The sequence below is a fragment of the Alligator mississippiensis genome, chromosome 12, assembly GCF_030867095.1.
Source record: "Alligator mississippiensis isolate rAllMis1 chromosome 12, rAllMis1, whole genome shotgun sequence".
Taxonomy (NCBI): domain Eukaryota; kingdom Metazoa; phylum Chordata; order Crocodylia; family Alligatoridae; genus Alligator; species Alligator mississippiensis.
The window spans coordinates 63,463,821-63,484,013 of record NC_081835.1 but is presented as its reverse complement, the minus strand read 5'-3'; the positions used below and the strand labels follow the sequence as shown (position 1 = coordinate 63,484,013).

Below are 20,193 nucleotides of genomic sequence, written 5' to 3'. Positions count from 1 at the left end.
ACTGGCAAGACCAAAAGAAAGCACCACACTAACCTCATGTGCTGCTTGGAGTTTGATATATGGTGCTCACCAGCTCTGACTTCAATTAAGATTTTGGAAATCCAACCTGATTTTTAACAGTGTATGTAGTTACACAGGTAGAACAATACGGTTCCAAAAAATAAAAAAATAAAAAATCAAGAATGAAAAAAAGGAAAAAGGCCATGCCTAGTTACAACCTTTTTTGAAAAACCAATTAAGTCTTCCCCTCCTCCCCACAATTAGGCCTCTCTAGTATGCCTGGGTGAATAATACTGCCTAATTTATTTTAAGCCTTGCAACAGGACATTAAAAAGCATTTTAATCCTATAGGTATTAGCCCCAACAACCCTTCAAAAACAACATCCGCAGAAATAAAATATCACGTATGAGGATGATGCAAAACATGCACATTTAAAGGTGTTTCGAGAGACGCTTTCAGAGGCTTAAGTCACACAGTAAATTTTACATTGGATTCACTTTACTCTTACAAACCTAATTGAAGAGCAGAAGCGTATACCTTGGCAATGACTGTAACAAAATCCTTGAAGGTTTTTAGCTCGGCTCCCTCAAGCATCTTGTGAGTGGCAAGCTCTACCCGGAGCAGGTAATGCAATCCGGATTCAAGGTCAGCCATGTACAGCTTGGATCTAAAACACACATATATAATGTTAAAAAGTGGCAGGTTTCTTTTTGCTCATTTTCTCACCAGTCACACAGGTAAAACTGATATATAGTGGGTAGTGTTGAAACCTCAACATTTGCTACTTCAATGACTGCAGTATCTCCTCTGCAGAAAGATACAGTGGTTAGTACAGGTGCCTGGTATACAGAACATTACATTCAATGTCTTCCTTCTTTAAAACAGTAATTTTATGTTACTCTGTTCTGGGACTAGATAAATGATGCACCATAGCCTAAGTTACGTTGTATTTGATAAAGGACTTTCTGCTTCCCAGACCACCTTCTCCCTCTACTGAAATTATAACCCTGACATCCTGTCAGCAACAAAACAGCTTGCATCAAAAATGATGACCCCCCCCCCCTCCCCCCCGGAACTAGTTAAAACACAAATAGAGAACGATGAGTTCTGAGAAAAAAGCCCTTTGTTTGACAACGAGCTGCAATGCCAAGGAGAGTGGGGAGAAAAAAGCAAAAAAAAACTATCAGTAAATTGTTGACTTCATGTTGTTTAAATAAAGAGACATCAACAGTCCAGCTTCCGGCACCCAGACAAACTAATGGAAAGATACCTGCAAAAATGTCTAGATCCTAGATGAATTAGGGTTCAGTTACAACTGCTCAAGAATCAGTTATGAAAATTATCTAATTCAATATAAGCACAGTATTTTTATATACACTTTTACAAGAAATCTGCCATCTGTTCTGGAAAAAAGGACTGACACTTAAATAGTAACCATAAAAAAATGAAATAAGTACAAAATGGAAGCACTCAGCCTTACATCTTTTCCAGCTAAAGATGGTAAAGGATTATCTCACTGCAAAGCTCTCATATCCTTTTCTCTAACAGTCAAAGAGGGTGAACATAAACCTTAGTGGATTTGGTCTGATAAACATCTTTTCTGGTGACTTAAGGATTTTGAATGTATTTGCATTTACCCAACACTTCCCTATAGTGCCCTGATTCACCATTCTATATACAGATACAGAGCACCCTGTGTTCCCAAGGTCTGCCAAAAGCTTATTGTTTGAATTATTATTATTAATACTCAACTAGAACATAGATTTATAAATTTTTTTGGGGGGAAAACAAATTTCAACTAGGGAAATGAACAATTCAAATACTGGTTTCATCCTCAATCCTTTTCCCGCCATCATTGGGAACAAAACTGAGCCCTTGATATTTTTAAGTGCTTCAAATAGTCGAGGAGAGACCTTTCTTCTAGAGAAGCACACATTAAACTCAAATCCCTGGTTTACTCAGCAGCACTGCAAACAGTCACCAGGTCAGTTATTTAACACCAGGTCTACCCTTTGAAGACAGCAAGAGAAGTGAATAAATAATTAAAGATATTGAAATTAATCACTTTATAGCTTCCCACAGAGCAATGGATTTAACTACCAACCATTAGATTAAGGCTGAACAGCATCACTCACTTGTCAAACTCCTTCCACTGCTTGATTTCTGTGCTCTCCTCTTTATTTTGCTTTATGGGTATTGGAAGTTGTGAAAGCAGTTTTCTTCTCACACCAGGCAGTGACTTTAAATAGGAAGAAAAGAAAGACCGAAGAGGCTTCAAACTGTATGTGAAAGGACAATAAGAGAGTTAAAAAGAACGTCAAGTTAAATGACTGACAGGAAGAGCTAAACATATCTATGAAACAAGAAAAAAAAGGTTCTCTTTAATCTTTGTTCTACAAATCTGGTAAAGCTTACCATGTTGTTTTTGCAAGGTGCAATGTAAAGATGTTATAAGAATGATCACATATGCGTAGGACCAGTGACTGAATACCAGCCAAACTAATTCCATTTTCATAAAAACTTCAGGCCATGTTTTACACCTTATTCAGGCAGCATTTCCTTGGGACAGGAGTCCCAATCAACACCTATATAATGTGATGCAATATTTTTGTTTCAGATTTGTCCCAAGCTATTTCCCCCTGAGGACCATAATATCAGTGACATCTCCAGTTTCAGCAATTTAATTTCTATACATTTAGCTAATGTCTTTGTCAGTGGTTTTCAACCTTTCCAGACCCCAGACGCTCCTTGCTAGACTCCAGGCTCCCCTTGGGAAATGCCAACTCTTAGAGCTTTCACTCATTTTTTTTATTATAGAAAAATAATAAGAGCAATTCTTCTGTTGCAAAGAACTCAGAAAGATCACAACAGGTCAGAATGGATTTCTATTTACAATTTCTGCATTTATCCTGTAAATCATATTGAGGTGTTTGCACATGTAGCAGTGATAATGCTGAGTGGTGCACGATGGCACCCTGAAAAGGATCTCGTAACACTCTGGTTCAGAATAACCGGTCTATGTGCTATCAAACTCCACCAGAGTGTCATGCGTATAAAAAGTGACAGGTTATTAAATATGAACATTATTCTTTTAGTACTCAATTCAGAAAAGATTTCAGATTTTTGCTGGAGGAAGTCAGGCAGTCTGTCTACACTAGAGGAGTCTGAACATTTAATTCCAATCAGGAAAATAGACTGAACATATACAAGGTATAAAATGTCATTATAGAAATGCACAAAAAATAAAACCTGAGTAAAAGTAAGTTTCTTTTCATACAAAGTAAGGTATTAACTGAACCCATTAAAGTACTGCACAAATTCCTTACAGATAGATTAGTACTTACATGTTAATTAATCCATGGGACCCATTTGGATAGATCAAGTAACATGAAGGGATTGAGGTAATACCAAGTTTCTCCAGGAAAGCCTTATCAGAATTCAGTGCTCTCTTCACCACAATGTTTTCATACTGAATCAAGTCCAAGATCACCTGGGTAATGAAAAGATAAGCATAACAAGTTATACACTGTCCAAGAAATATCTAATCCCATGGTTCTCAACCTTTTAAGACACAGTGGATTCAAGCCCCTCCCCTCCCTCCGCCCCCAGAAAAGGCTAGTTCCTAGCTTTCACTCATTTTTGACAACAGAAAATTAATAGAGCGATTCTTCTGTTGCAAAGAACTCCAAGACCACAGCAGATCAGAATGTTTTGGACACTATAGATTGCCTTTGAAATCTCTGGGTTTACCTTGTGAATCATGTTTGCATGCCTAACATGGTGCTAACATCGTGTGGCACCCTGCAGCACCCTTGAAATGATCTCCAGGCACCCCAGGGTGCTGCAGCACCCCAATTGAGAATCACTGATCTAATCCTTGTAGGAAAGGCAAGCATGCAGACTGCCATATCCTTCTAAATAAATTACACTGTAGACAGAACCACCTTAATATTCACCAAAGATATATATTCCTTAGTATTCCCTGGACACCAATAATCCTTGTTAAAGAAGAATTTTATTTTACTCTCAGAATTATTTTCTCTCGTCTTCTGATCGGTTTGTTTTTTCCTTGCTTCACCTTGGTATTTTCCCCTTTTAGGTCTCGTGTACCTTAAGACTTCATCAGAAAGACTGATGAAATAGCCTCAGGAAGCCTCCAAGCAGCCCAGAGGATATTTCTTCACAAATCCCAATGAGTGTGTAGTGAATCACAGAATCATAGACAAGGAGGGTGGGAAGGGACCCCAGGAGGTCACATTTAGTCCAACCCCCTGCTCCAAGCAGGACCAGCCCCAACTACATCATCCCAGATAATGTGGTGGAGACTCCACCACCTCTCTAGATAACCTGTTCCAGTGCTTCAGCACCTTCCTAGCCAGACAATTTTTCCTAACATTCAGCTTAAACCTTCCTTGCTGCAACTTGAGACCATTGCTCCTTGTTTAGTCATGTTAACACTGAGAACAGAATGACACACTCCTCAGTAGATCTAGGATTTTGAAAAGGGGCAGGGTTGCAGATAGTGTGGTGCATTATTACATGTAACACAATATATATTTTTTGTCACTTAAAAAAAACCTAGAAGTTTAACTGATATGCTAGCTAGGAGCCTAGGGCTATGCTATTCAGCTTTAGAAGAAAAAACAAATATAACTTCGGTGGAATATACATTAATTTGCTATATTGACTATTATATATACAAATGCAACAAACTAGGCAAAATAATCAAAAGATATTGTTACATTAGTACTCCTGTCATTAGAATTAAATGTGCATTTCTCTTTCAGATTCACACAGGTAATCTAGCCTTCTTGAGCATCTTGACAGATATTTCCATTCCTGAGTTAATGTTTACTTGAATTAATACTTCTAGCTAGAGTTAAAACGGTCTAGAGGGCTGTGAAATAAGAGCTCCATTATCAGGAGACACTAGCAGGCAGAAGAACAGCAGAAGAAAAGATAATGTAATTAGTGGAACATCAAAAATATTAAAAAAGAGAGAGGGTCATTAATACCTGAGGAAAGAAGAAGAGCGTGGAAGGAATCAGGTAGATTATAATGAGCCATGAAGTCAATTGACTCCCTCACTGCCACCTAGATAGAGATGCTGCTGCCATGGCCAGGTAATTGGAATCAAAGGGGGGGGGGTGTACCTACACCACTATACCCACCCTGGATTCAGCCCTAGATACACATATGCAAGTTTTCAAGCACTGAATCATTTTGCTGAGCATATATAACTGGAGACATTTTTTGACCCTACAGTTCAGAGCACTTAGATGTTGAAGTCCATAAACTGTGGAAACAGTCAAGAACTTGCACATCTACAGTGACTTCAGCTTTACACGTAATAACTGCCAAAGCTGGGCCTCCAAATGTAATGGCCTAGTGGTCAAAATATTGCCCATAATCTCTCTCACTTTTCTCCATACTACAACCCTTTAAGATGCTACTGTTTAAAGTTATCTTCCTCTTCCATCCTCCTAAAGCTCTTCATTAGTTCACTTGTAGCCTCAATTCCTTTTTACATCTTTTACACTTTCTTTCTCCCACACTTAACTTAGCACCTTTTACTATAATATCTCTATGTCTTGCATACTCCCCAGTTGTCAAGCATGTTTCCTCTGGTTCAGCCAGAGCCATGAAAACATAGGTTTTAAGCCTCCCTTCCCTTCTTCCCACCCTCTCTCTCAAGCTACCATGTTAATTTGAACACCACAGGCTCCAGGGAACTTCTGCCTGGGAAGCAGTCTGCTCCCGAACCTGGTTTTCACTGTTGGCAACTAGCATGCTCCAGCTGTAACACTGGGCCAGCTCAGTAGTAAAAAAACAAGTTGTTTAGGTGAACAACAGCACATTACAGCATGATAGGATGCCAAATTAAATACTGTATATCAAAATTAATTCTCTACATCCTCAATAACTCCAGTCAAACAAGAGGAATTCTTTCCTATGAAGTGTGCATTATAGCAATGGCAAAAAGACAGTGTCATTAAGACAGGTACAACGGCATGTATAAGTGAAATCCAGATGCAACATACAGTATAGACATACACCTGATTTACTATGGTGTAAAATGGAATAAGGCTTTACTACCCAATAACTGCCCATGGGCATGCTCTTATATGAAGGTCACTAGTTTAGCTCCACTTACCGTGGGGTAAGTTGGTTCTATGTCCATACCCTTAGACCAGCACTTCTTCACATGAAGTCAATCCTGTATGGCATATTTAGCACTCGCATTATCTCCCTCACACCAAAGCCATTCGAAACCTCGAAGTCCTTTCAACTTTGTCCGCAAAAACTCTTGCCCCGAGAACTGCACTCTAATTCCCTTGGTTAGTCCATTAATTGTGGCTTCTTTTCTGCTGTAGTAGACTGTGATTGACTTAGCCCTTCTCTGAATTCATCTAATTCACAAGGCAGCACTGGAAGGGATCTTACTTATTTCTTTCACAGATGGGTATCACATCACACGCACACGGTACTGTGTGTGATTGGACCCAATTCCAAGAACCACTTTACAGAAGGGCAGCAGGCTGGGCTGACCCGAGACATTATTTCAACAGACTATATCTGAAAAAAGATCATATTTGAGCAATGACACTACAACGCAATATACATTATCCTCAATGCTGTTTCCTAAATCCCTGGTATACCTCAGTATAAATTAAGAAATATATTGCCCTATTTACAATATTTTATTGGATTTAGTGCCTTTTTTCCCATTGGCATGTTAAATGGTAAGGACTATTTGTAGAGAATGTATCAGGTAGACCAGAGGTTGTCAACCAGAGGTACTTGCGAAGGCCCTAGGGGGTATGTGCGGGCAGGCGGGGACAAAGTGCCACCATGCACCATCCTGTGCTTGATGTGCCTGGCCAGATGCAGGGGACGCAGGAAGCTGGCATGTGGTGGCTGGTGCCGCTCTGTGTCCGGCTGCGTGGTATCCCCCACCCCACGTCTGGCCACCGGGGGTACACTGACCCAAAACGGTTGAAAATCCCAGAGGTAGACTATAGAATACTATTGAATACCGTAGTCATAAGAGATAACCTAAAATAATTTTTAAAAAGACCAATGATGCTCTCTAATGACAAAGCAATAAGTCATTCGTGATCTGAAAATATTTTTCCTGGGAGTTTACAAAGTCAAGAGTATTCAACTGACACTGAGATGGATAAACTAAATAGTCATTACAGCATTACAGGATACTAAATAGCCAGAATAGTGACTTCATAGTTCCTTCTCCTTCACTTTTATGTCCCTCTCTGTAACCAAGTACAATTCTGAGAGACTAGAGAAACTGGACCTTTTCAGCCTCCGCAAGAGAAGGTTGAGAGGCGACCTTGTGGCTGCCTATAAGTTCATCACGGGGGCACAGAAGGGAATTGGTGAGGATTTATTCACCAAGGCGCCCCTGGGGGTTACAAGAAACAATGGGCACAAGCTAGCAGAGAGCAGATTTAGACTGGACATTAGGAAGAACTTCTTCACAGTTCGAGTGGCCAAGGTCTGGAACGGGCTCCCAAGGGAGGTGGTGCTCTCCCCTACCCTGGGGGTCTTCAAGAGGAGGTTAGACGAGTATCTAGCTGGGGTCATTTAGACCCAGCACTCTTTCCTGCTTATGCAGGGGGTTGGACTTGATGATCTATTGAGGTCCCTTCCGACCCTAACATCTATGAATCTATGAATCTTGTAGTATCACATGGCTTAGTCACATTATAAGGTATACAAGCTGGCTAAAGGTGTACAAAGGTGGCCATTCCAGTAAACACATACAACTTCCTTCATGCAAATGATTCCACTGACCAAATCCCATAGGCACTGAGAGTATTATGCACTATTTCAGTATTAGATAAAATTCACGTCACACATTACCTCTCGCCCAACATAGGAGCTATTGCTTTCAAACACAATGGCAGTATAATGATGATTATTCTTGTCAAAAAGAGTAGCAATATCATGGGACCTGTTGAGAGAAGAAAAAGTCATTTAGCACAAAATATACATCATGTTCTCATCATCGTTAATATAGAACCTCTCTCCTCTAGACCAGTGGTTCTCAACCTTTTTTAGACTTTCCAGACCCAAGATATTCCTTGATAGACTCAAGGCACCCCCCAGAAAATGCCAGCTCTTAGTTGTCACATGTTTGGTTTTTTTTACTACAGAAAAATAACAGACCAATTCATCTGTTGCAAAGAACTCGAAAAGACCACAGCAGGTCAGAATGTTTTTAATGCTACAGATGCCTATCTGAAATCTAATAAAGGATATTAGATTTACCCCAAAAAACCCTCATCTACTCAAATCTGTAGTTTTATCACATGAATCATGTCTGCATAACTAACAGTGCTAACAATGTGTGGCAACCTTGAAAAAAGATCAAGGCACCCCAGGGTGCTGTGGCATCCTGGTTCAGAATCACTGCTCTAGGCATGTTAGGCAGATATAGCCAAACATTTTTTATCCTCAGATGCATTCCCTATGCCTTATTTGGATTAGCAAAATACATGTGTAGTGTTTTCTATTAAAACAAAATCCTTACGGAACTGGATCAAGTGGGGGGCAAGCAGGTGGCCTTGAATCTTGGGAGTGGTTCTGCAGAAAATCAATCATCATCTGACGAACTGTTTGCAACTCACGATCTGACCCTGCTAAAAACAGATGAAAAAAGGACTACTCAAAATAAAGAAAGAAAAAAATCCACCTTAAAACATCAATTTCTCATTCTCTTGGTCTGTAACTCATGCTAAAAAGCTAGGTGACCATGTCTGGCTTAGTTCACAACTTCTTTGGAGAAGGTCATTTATTTGGCAAATAGGTTCCCTGTGAGTATGCTCAAACTGTTTCCCCAAGAGCTCAAACAAAATATAATATGTTTAACTCAAAGAAGCTGATCTGACTCACTAGTTCCAGCCTCAATGAAGTGCCATTTTGCTTCATTCAGGGCCTGTGTTCATATTTAAACAATACTGACAGTGGAAAGTGTTTGAGTAGCTTTTCTACAATGCTCAGTAACAAAACCAGGGCACCCAGGTTTACGGCACACATTGAAAAATGAAGACGCTGGCACAATCCCCGTAGCAATTAGCTTGAGTAAAATAACAGTCAGCAGTATACGGAAATACTTTTTAAGAACTGCTCAGGCTTAAAAACCAACTTCCTTCCACATTTTTGTAAGTGAAAATAAATAAGACATCCATCAAATCCTAAGAAATAACAGGTGCAACTGCAGTCAAATGCAACAAGAGGGGCAAGGGGTACAGGTAGTCTCTTTTCTGACCTCTGGCCTTCTAAATGTTAATCCAGTTGAAGACAGTGGAGCTATAGCACCTCAAGCTGTGATCCTGTCAAACCCATGAGATAAGATGGGTTGCACTAGGTCAGCACTTGAACAAGGATCTCCAGTGAATGTCAGGAGGCTAGAGCAATTAGCCTTGGTAAATCACAAGACAGCAAATTTCTATCCAAGTTCACGTTGGACTAATGTTTCAACAGGGACACATTGTTGCTGAAAGATGCTGGTATTTTTTAGAATACTATTTTAAAAGACTGATGTGGCCAGCTGTGGAAAATAAGGCAACGACATACAACACTTTAAGAGAGCAGGAGAGTTTAACATCACGTCCTGAGCAACATCAGCTCTGCTAATTAGCTTTATATACCTAGAGATATACGAATTTCATTGATGGGTAAGAATTTCTTGTTTATTGTATAACACTCTGCTGCATAATAGGATAAATGCTTTTGAGCCTGGTTAGAAAGACATATTCTTACCTTTATAATTTTCTCCTGTTGTGAACTGTTTTGTAAAGGCTTTGAAGTACTGTGGGGAGAAAAGTATTCCTTTAAAGACAATTCATTGCTCAAGAGGAAAAAAAGAGTAAATCTCAAGGCAACTCAGTTCAGAGGCAAAACTTAGACCCCGAGCGCATGCTTTCTACAGTTTTAATTCACGAAACATTGTTCCTGACCTGACACAAACACAGCCTACAACTCGAGAGCCTGATCCACAAATGGTCTGGGTGTAATAGGTGGCAATATTACACCAAAAGAGAGTCTAACCAATTGCCCCTTAAATCAAAATTCTTACTAGTCTGATGTTTCTGTCATTTAACAAACTTATAACAAACGCCCCACGGACTCTGCAGAAGATGCGTTTTGAAGATGAACTTTTCATACATTCCACTCAAGTCCCTGGGACCATAGGCAGGTTCGGGATCTTAGATGCCGATTTAAATTGATGATTGGACATGCTAAAACTGTGCTCCTCCCTTGAACACCCTGAACTCCCTCTAGTGGTAAAAACAAAAGTAATAGTGTAACAAAGTAACAAATGCAGCAAAAAGCTGCTGTGTATTTAAAAATATTAAAAACTGAAACTGTTTTGGTAAGGAATGCATCAGGTTTGAGCCTCAAAAATCAAATTTCTAGTATCTGATGAAGTCAGTTGTAGCCACTGAAATCTCATGCTTCTCTGAATGAATTAGTCTGTAAGATGCTAGCCTGCCCAGATTTCTGCCTAAAAATAAACTATTGTTTGCTGCATCTGAGAAAAGCAAACAGTTTCTAAAGTGAAACACCCTCCTTTTCCCCCTGCAGCTCATACCAAACTTTTTTTGCTTGGATGCACTCATTTAACTCTCACCTATGAATTATAAAGAAGACTGCACGGTAGGAAATGCCAGTAACATTGTAAAAACAGAAGTTGAATTTTCATTTTCAGATGCAAGATTTCTGTTTTGTACACTCTTCTCCATTCTCCTGGCAAACATAATGAAGCATTTTCAATTCAGCTTAGGTGAGCTGCCAACTGAAGAGTGATATGAGGCCGGCAAAGGACTGATGCAAAATTTAAAAGGCTAGCTTCAACACAGACACTTGTGCAATCAGCTACTAGATTCCAGCTTTGTCCCTGATCTACCAGCTTCAAATAACTGGATTTACTTTCATACATCAAATGGAGATAAAACGTACACAACTATCAATATTGTTTAACATTTGAATATAGTATAGTATATAAAAAACCTGACATTAACAAATATATTGCATCCAGGTGCTGCAGCAATGGGAGACAAATGCCTGTAATAATATACTGCTTCCTGTTGCCACGGCTCTTCTCAGAATTTTTCAAATCCACTGTTTTTGGACAATCACTAACCTAGATTGCATCAGCTATTTCATTTTACTGACTAAGCCTGAAAGCACATTTTATCAGCATCTCAGGTTTCCCTGCAAAAGAAAAAAACAGTCTAACACAAAATAAGCAGCAACGCACAACATTCCCGATGAATACATTTGCTGTTTTAGTCATGAGCAGAAGGTTTTACTATCCTAGATTAGAGTACGCAGAACAACACATTAGGCTTTGAACAAGTATTTTTCATACACGGGAATGAGTATCAGTTGTCTAATCGGGTTTATTGTGCCACTTACCCTAAAGGTTGGGTAGTAGTAAATACCATATTCTTTACAAGTCTCATAATTGTCTTCTTCCCCACAATCCAGCACACCAATTCTAATGGCAGGTTCCCAGTCTGAAAATAAAGAGCAGCTTTTCATATTGGTGCATAAGTTATCAGGAATCTAATCTTGGGGACTGCTTCTAAGCCTTTAAATCCAATAGCAAAACTCCCAGACTTAACAGTGTACTATCACACCCTGTTTGTCTCATGGGTCCTGCATTTGAACCCTCAACAGGATTTGGATCTACTGAACTTGAAGACTGTTGAACACTTAATTTAGTACACTGGAGAGAAATATTTCTATTAAATCTGAAGAAAAAGAAACTTGAAAAGTGACACACACGCCTTATCAAGGCTAAAGGCATGTATTCAGTCCAGGTGGATGAAATAAAGGACAACCTGACTTTAACAAGTATTCCAGGCAAGTCAGTTAGTTAAGTTACATTTATTTTGCAGGTCAGTTTTATAAGATGAACATAGTGTTTACATATCTCCATGCCTTCCGATGACAGGATTATACAGGATGACGCATCTTCTATCATAGTTGATGGTAACACGGACCTGCCTTTTGCTGAACTTGCAATTTTTTCTGACTTACAAAATGCACAATCCTTAATTAAACCCACAAAGCTTATATTTTGATTAATGAAAGCAGTCCTAAGTGTAATTGCTGTCCAGACACATGTTGGATGCATCTGTAAGATATCTGAGCAAATACAGTATTATGGAGATTAATTGGGGTATAGCTTAAAGTTTTATGAAGCATTTTATCAAAAAACCCAGCAAATTGTTTAAAATGATAAATTGTGTAGAATATTTTAAACAAATGATTCTAATGAAAACCTAGATGTATTTAACAGGTTTTCTTTTTGCTTCTAACCAATAATTTAAAATTGTGCTGAATGACACTGCCAATACATATTTAAATATATTGAGGCGTGTGAACACTATATAGAAAATATTCAGTAGTTAAAGGAAAAGAAAACCACCCAAAACTCATCCAGCTAATTCTGCTACACTTTTCAGCAACCTTTCTTCCTGGTCTGTGCAGAAAATTTGTTAAGAAGAGCAAGTTAAATGCTCATCCCACAACTCAAACAGGGATGCTCAAGAAACAGCCATGACTACAGACGTCCTCTAGTCTAGGAGAAAAGTTCAAAAGCGAGCCCTCGCCACTAAAAATCTGTCATCTAACGTTAGCTCACATCACTTTGCTGTACCATCCATTTAATCCTTTTTAACAGTCCTTAAATAAACTCTTTATGCAGGAGGCCATCAATAGGAAACCTGGAATTCGGAAAAGCATTCAACAGCTTAGATGCCCTTCTGGCCTAAATTCCCCAAGGTGCTAAATTAAATTAGGAATCTCACAGGAACTGCTTGTTTTGCAGTATTTGATATATGTCCTCCTAAGACTGAGAAGAGCATGTGGACAGAGACAGAGGGAAGACAAGTTAAACTTCATAGGATCATAGACAATGAGGGCTGGAAGGGAGCTCAGGAGGTCCCGCCTAGTTCAAGCCCCTGCTCCAAGCAGGACCAGCCCCAACTACATCATCCCAGCCAAGGCTTTGTCTACCTGGGTCTTAAACACCTCCAAGGATGGAGACTGCACCACCTCTCTGGGAACCCTGTGCCAGTGCTTTACTACCTTCCTAGGGAGAAAGCTTTTCCTAATATCCAACCTCAACTTCCCTTGCTGCAACTTGAAGCCATTGCTCCTTGTTCTGTCATCTGCCCCCACTAAAAACTTCTTTAAAAAATATAGGAATAAAACTCTGGATGAAAACTTTGGAAAAGAAAAATGTTACCTAAGCCAAGTCATTCAGCCCTAATATTAATATTCTGTGACAGCAAAACAAAAAGAGGCAATGAAAATGAATGTTAAATGAAAGGAGACTTCTGGAATCTAAGGGCTATGCTACTGTTGAAGTGTGTGCAATGGGTATTTGTAATTACTTAGACCAGAAAAGATACATTCATGCTCTCTAGGAATTTATAATGAATGAAAATAAAATTGAGGCAAAAAATTCACGGAATGTTAAGACACATCAAAATGGCTGAAGTATGACCAAAATAATTGTGCATTTGTTTTTGGTTTTTTTAAACACAAAACTTCTTTACACAGATAATAAAAAGTGTCATTGGTAGAGGACTACTTGGAGCTCTGTCACAAGCATTTCCCAGGAGGACTTGGTTACAATTAACTCCATTCCAGTTTTACTTGGAAGATCATGGATGTCTGTTGGTAGAATAAAAGTAAATATTGTTTTGCAGGCCTCAAGCTGAATGTTCCCGAGGCTCTCACATGATATTGCAAAGTCAATGTTTGCTGTTCTCATAATGACAGAGAGACTCTTAAAATAGCATTTTCCGTTTAGCATGTAAAAGTCATAAAGTTAGGAAATGGTCTAAACACCTGGTCTGTCTTCAGTAGATTTCTAGAAAGAAGCAGCTGTTGCTGCAATTCCTTGTCTGATTAAATCCAGGCTAATTTTCAGTGCTCTGCACCAAAGGTACGGTACAGCTTGCATAACGTGGACTCAAGTACATGTTAACATGCTTCCAGTATTCCTACCAATAACGCCTAGTCTTTCCTCTCTGGGAAAAATCAGTGTACGACTGAGATAAAAGAGAGGGAAGAGATTTTGTCCTGAAATGCCAGCTGCTGGATAGAGCTCACTGTCAACCCCACAACACACTTACAGACTGTCCTGCAGCTCTGGCATTGCACTTGGAGTTGGTACGGGAAGGGGCAGTGAAATCCATGGTATGTTTTCCATGGCCCTGCAGACCATGGTTTGGCAAGCGCCGATATAAAGGTCAAGTTCTCGGCCTCTTTTATTCCTGACTTCCAACATAGATCCATTATCCACTCCCTCTCTGCTCCCTTCCTTTAAAAAGAAAAACTTACGCTGACTTAGAACAGCTGATATTTTCCACATCTGAGGTTCAATATTTTCAGCATGACAACACGCTTGCTGAGCTGTTCTACTAGGATATTATTTCAAGGGCAGTTTCTATTAGGATACAGCACTTGTCTTACGATTTTGAAGACAGATTTTTTCCATCTACAAATAAATCAAGAATGTTTTTATTTTGGTGATAAAGCATAACACGATGTGAAGGTCAAGAGAAGAGAAAAGTTTGAAGTGTCTGCCTTGTGAGCAGTAAGCAAACCCGTAGTGACAGTTTGTATGTTTTGCAATCAGTGTAACTCAATTAGCTTCAGTAGGTCATTTTAAATCTCAATAAGGAAAGATGCACTCTAAAGTGAAATCAAAGACCACATCTTTCTCAATTATCATATTGCATACACCTAACCTAGCACAGTTAATAGCTTTGTGCAATTGGCACAACAGATGGTAAGAGTACACTTAAGCGAAAATACATTATTAGGTTTTCAACATGAAGTTTCTCAGCCCACAAATGTGCTTGTGATAACGTCGAAAGCAGTTTCAGGCACGTGCAGTTGTGCAAAGCCTGGTGCGCACAACAGACATGGCCTGGTCACTTTAGTTTTCAGAAACCGCTGTAGAAATTGAATGCAGAACAGTGCATGGCAGTGTCTGTTAGCACTACGGCTAACCTCCTCCAACAAAATTCTGCCTACCTTTTACAGAGGAACTGTGTTTCTATAATCATGCTAGCAAGTAGCTTTCAAACATGGCCCTGAGGAAACCCTTTCTGATGCTTGACCACTATGTCTAAAAACACTACTGTGGCTGGTAGGGGGGGGGTGTAGAAATGGCCTTAATTTTGCACTTGGATATGTGAGAATATGAGAGGCCTTTCCTCTTCCCCTCCACACCCCAGTTTCTCCTGACTGCAGCTCAGGTAAGGAAGAAGGACTTCCAGGGCACTCCCAGGGAGTCACTTTAAAGCACTAAAGAGCTTTGGCAGAAGTTGAAGATGTATCACGATAAGTGAAATCTCTTTGGAAGATGGTTTCTTTTATCAGTTCTTGCAAATCAACAAACTCCTTTACATTTCATAGACATCGGGGCTGGAAGGGACCTTGTAAGATCATCGGGTCCAGCCCCAGTTAAAACAAGTTAATACTAAACACTTGCCTCTGTGCTCTGTGTCAGAGAACATGAACATTTCATCAAGTTCAAAACTCAACTGACAATTCTGTGCTGGGCTTCTTTTGACCGGTAGCTCCACCTTTGTCTTTCTTTGAAGGAAGGATGGCGCAGCTGATTGAGAATTTCAGTTGTGCTGAAGATGCCAACAGCTGAACAGGCGCCAGCGGTAACTATAAGCATCCTAGAGCAGATGGACACGTATTCACACGAACACAAAAGACACAACAGTCCATTTTATCAAATAAAATGCAAAATAAAAAAAAGTTTGGCTTCAGGGTATCTGTCTCATTCAACTTTCACTACTCCTCCTCCCTTTTCCACCTGTCTTCATCCCCTGCCACACAAAGAACAGAAGCACTATAAACCTAATGCAAATAGCCTACTTTGCAACAATGCCAGCCCATCTCTAGCTAGACACTTGGGTTAAAGAGCACCAGCTGGGATGCGTGTTGCTTAGCACTCCTCTTTAAAAAGCAGCCTTTAGTTTTCTAAGGGATGCAAAAGCCCTGCTTCTGTTCACCACTATAACGCACTGCCTAGACTGTTTATATTTACAGTGGCATCAAGCCGAGGCATTTTAAGACATGACAGAACATAAGACTGTAAAATGACAGAACATTAGATTTTTTTCAGTACTACGTCTGTCATTTTAAAGCCTAAACAGAGCTCAGTAACGGTGGAATGAGAACAAGTACCAAGATTTTCTACTACTGCATTATTAAACAGTCACACACATTCATGTACCAATATATTTCATGGGTCAACTTTCATCCAGTACTTTCAAAGCAGAAGTGATATTTTGCTACGCATATATAGGTACTGGAAATTGTTCCAAAAATACAGGTTAGAGGAACAGATGGTTAAATGTTTGGGTAAAACAATCAATGAACAAATTACATTCGAAGCTGTCAGTACATCACAAAATGCATGCAAGAGGAAAACTAATACAATTTTAATTAAATCAAGACAGCTAATTAGTAGTATTTATGTTGAACCGTTTTCCAGCCAAACTGATCATTTTCCTCTATGTTCCAATATTTTGAATTGATCTACAAGCTGTAAAAATCCACAGGTAGGTTAATTTGTCCGTCTTCACTATTCTAAAGCATCCAACTTACCAGCCTCAACATATCGCTGAAGAGACAAAGTCTTATTATACCCCTTTTCTTTTGTGTTCTTCCCTGTATGCACATGCTATCTTCATAGTATTTCTCATTCTAAATTTATAGCAACAGAAAATGAGACTTTTGTAGAGCTTCTCTCAAAAATACCTTCCAATCGGATGTTAACTACTAACAAGTAGGATATTTCACAGCTAATGATAAGGTTTTTGAAGACATCTTTGTTTAATGAATAATTTCAATGAAGGAGACTTAAGTGTCAAGTTAAGAAGGGCTGGTTAGAGAGGTAGGGCTTTTTTTGTCTCCCCCCACCCCCCACATTACCTCTGCATCAAGAACTGGCTTGTGGAATTTCAGCCCCAAGGCAACCTTTACAGACAAGTTTCGATTGCCTTTAAACTGTATCACTAAATATACCCAATAAGAGCAGCTTTAATAACTGTGGGTTATTAAACCATATATTAGAACTTGCAAATACACTGAGACTGATTCTAAGCCTATACTCTATTTTAAAGGAAGTGAATACCTAACTGGAAGTGCAAGTTAAACTTGACGTGTAAATTAAGCTCCAGATGAATACAAGGTATTGCTGAAAGCAAAAATAGTCTTGCTTTCAGAAGTTTATTCTCAGCTTGCAACCTCTGCTATAGGAAATTAAGACTTTAAGTGCACACAAAGGAATACAAGTGAGCTACATTAATGCAAGCCCTGTGCCCACAAACACGCATCGCATCAATTTAACTGAATACATTCCTAAATCCATTTAGATCAATTGATATAACTTTCTTATTTAGATCAGACCTCAGTCTCGAGATCTGAAAACCAGTCTAGCGTTTGCATAAAGCAATCATGAAATGTAAATACTCAGAGTTCCCTTTGGGTGAAATCGTCCCAGTTTCTATAAACCTACCAGTGTGACAGTTCACGTCAGTCTCCTATTAAAGTCAACCCTTCCAGATTCTAAGAGAGAAACATTTCGGGATGCCGCACAAATCAGCTGCACTGCTGGCAGTGCCAGTTCTGAACTAACAAACTGCAAATGCAATAATGCCCATCAATAACAAAAAATAAACCCAAGGCAGAAACTGTCAATCATTCCTATGAGATTTAAGAACACGTTACTGTGACTGGCTAAAAAACAAGAAAGTATACGTTAACTGTCGGCAAAGTCCAATTCTATGATATGCCGAGTTGTACTCTCTCTCCGGCTGTTCTTAAGAAGAGCTACAAATTCGCTGAGTTTACAGTGAGAAGCCTTTTCCAAAAGTAATAACTTGAACCCCCCCACCTGACACAGGAGAAATACTATTCTGAGTGAAGCACAGGTAGAGGTTCCAAATCATAGGCCCCATTAAAATCCAATTTAAGAGAGAACAAAGGTACTTTTCCTTATACATCCCAACACGCACTACTTACTGCAAGTTCTAACTCCAGAAATAATCTCTCTTACCTAAAATCAGTCTTCAAAACATGCTTCTCTCATTCCATCTTGCAAGTATGACCTGTCAGCCAGCAGTTTCTTTTTAGGAAAGAACTGCATTTGTTTTGTCAGCTACTATCCTACGGGATTCAGAGTACCGCAATTTATGCCGCTGACATTACTCAGTTGTCAACAAACCAAAATGGTTAAAATAATAAGCAAGTTTTAACTGATTTTATAGCAGCTCCTCCACTATGCCTACAAACAGGGGTAGCAAAACCTTTCTGGCATATGATTCAAACACCCACAACTATGGCAAAAAAAAAAAATCACTGTGAGCACCATCACGTGACAGTGACACAATATGCAGTCACATGCTGTCTGCCTATTTTCCCATTTTATTTTTTATCGGACACTTTTCTGGCATCCAGCACTTATTTTTGTTTGGTTGTAGAAAATGCGCGTCTGAATTAACTGTGAGATCAAAGAGAGAGAAATGACAGCACTACTAACTGCAAATTCATAGTATTACAGTGAAAATGATAAGAAACACGTCAAGCCTGTCCACCCCAACTCTGCAGATTAACCAGTGTCCTCTCATTTTGGATTAGGGTTTGCCTACAGAATATGTTCTCAAGTATGTTTTTCAATGGATATCATGGGAAGTAAACACTCCGGTCAAGGACAAACTCAATCGTATTGTTTCCGGCTCAGGCGGTCAGACTGGAAATGAATGCACCAGCCGACAAATACGCGCTCTGCGAACTTGCCATAAACAAGGAAAGTTATTTCATGTACAGGCACCCTGCTGTTATGCTAATCTATAAACAATCCACTTTTGCTACTTTTATACAGCATTTAGAAGCAAGCCAAACACCTTTTTAATAAAACCTGATAAAACTCGGTTACATGATCAGAAAGTTAATTCAGGGGGGGTTCAGTTTAAACTCCTACTGTCACGGTGATGTGCTTTCCATGTTGACGGGATGACAAAGTTGACTTCTTTGAGAAGCGCATATTACAACCGTCAACTGCACTAAGTTCCTGCCACCGTATTTGATTTGACAAAAGTTCTGTTCCATCCACGCTCCCGTATCACGTGCCTCAGCCTCGTATTTGGCACTTCCTTGTTCTTACTTTTCTCCAGAATAATAAAAAGGAAAAAACAGATTTTTTAACGCAATTTTGGACAAAGACGCACCAGAACAGGGGGTAGAAGCTGACTGTGTAAAAGTCAAAGATTAAGCGTTCACCATGATAAACTTTTCCAAGAGTCCTAGACTTTTGCATTCCTTTTTGTCTCAAACCAACCTGACTCCCACATACATTCCTGAACCATGATAAACAGCACATAAATAAATCCATCTACATGCTCAGAAGGGTTCGAGATTAGGGAACACGGGTCTTTGGTTTGTGTGAGATCCCATCTACCTGCTGGGAGAGCGCTTGCTGCAACAACCACGCTGGGATGCAATTTCAACTCGCCTGTTGACCTGGCCTCCATTTGTGCACATGAGAAAATATGCATGCATAAAAGTGCACCTGTATCTGGCATTCAATACTTATGCACGTGAATGGGACAGACGATCGGAGAGGGTTAAGTGCTGGCATCTCTAAAAAGCAAACTAGAACCGTCCAACTATAAAGGCATCCGTTTATCCATCATTAAAGGAATTTATAAAAAACACAAAACACCATGCCAACTATAAAGGCATCCATTTATCCATCGTTAAAGGAATTTATAAAAAAACCCCACAAAACATGACGCTACTCAGAAACTTTGTGCCAGTTTAATCTCCATTCTTCTCAGCACCACAACCTGCAGATATTTAAGGAAACCAACACCTAAAGAAAAGGGCCAATTTGTTTCCTTGCAGGAGATCTATAATTACAGGGAAGCATTTCAGCACCTACAAAACAAGCGAGCAGGTGAAGCTGCATATTGCACAATGATAACATGTGCCAAACCTCGCTAATTTGCAGGTGGTTACTTTCCAGGCCTTTTTTTTAAAGGGGGTAAAAATGATCTGCCCCTTAAACTCGAATCGGTGAATTCGAGCGGCAGATTGCCCTCGAATTCACCGATCTCTCT

General features: G+C 39.5%; 1 protein-coding gene across 3 annotated transcripts in view; it reads right to left on the bottom strand.

The window, feature by feature from the left end:
- QSOX2 (quiescin sulfhydryl oxidase 2) overlaps positions 1–20,193 on the bottom strand; it is a 34,338-nt gene that overhangs the window by 13,286 nt on the left and 859 nt on the right. Inside the window, exons 1-8 of one of the 3 annotated variants that reach the window (XM_059715679.1) lie at positions 14,387–14,432; positions 11,444–11,544; positions 9,785–9,833; positions 8,553–8,661; positions 7,883–7,973; positions 3,346–3,491; positions 2,137–2,280; positions 539–668 (exon numbers count right to left, since the gene is read on the bottom strand). In XM_059715679.1, coding sequence (XP_059571662.1) covers positions 539–668; positions 2,137–2,280; positions 3,346–3,491; positions 7,883–7,973; positions 8,553–8,661; positions 9,785–9,833; positions 11,444–11,544; positions 14,387–14,417 — 801 coding nt within the window. In that variant the 5' untranslated portion in view covers positions 14,418–14,432. Of the gene's footprint in view, positions 1–538; positions 669–2,136; positions 2,281–3,345; positions 3,492–7,882; positions 7,974–8,552; positions 8,662–9,784; positions 9,834–11,443; positions 11,545–14,386; positions 14,433–20,193 lie in introns of those variants that run through there. The other 2 variants (XM_006269637.4, XM_014603814.3) reach the window with 2 other exon arrangements.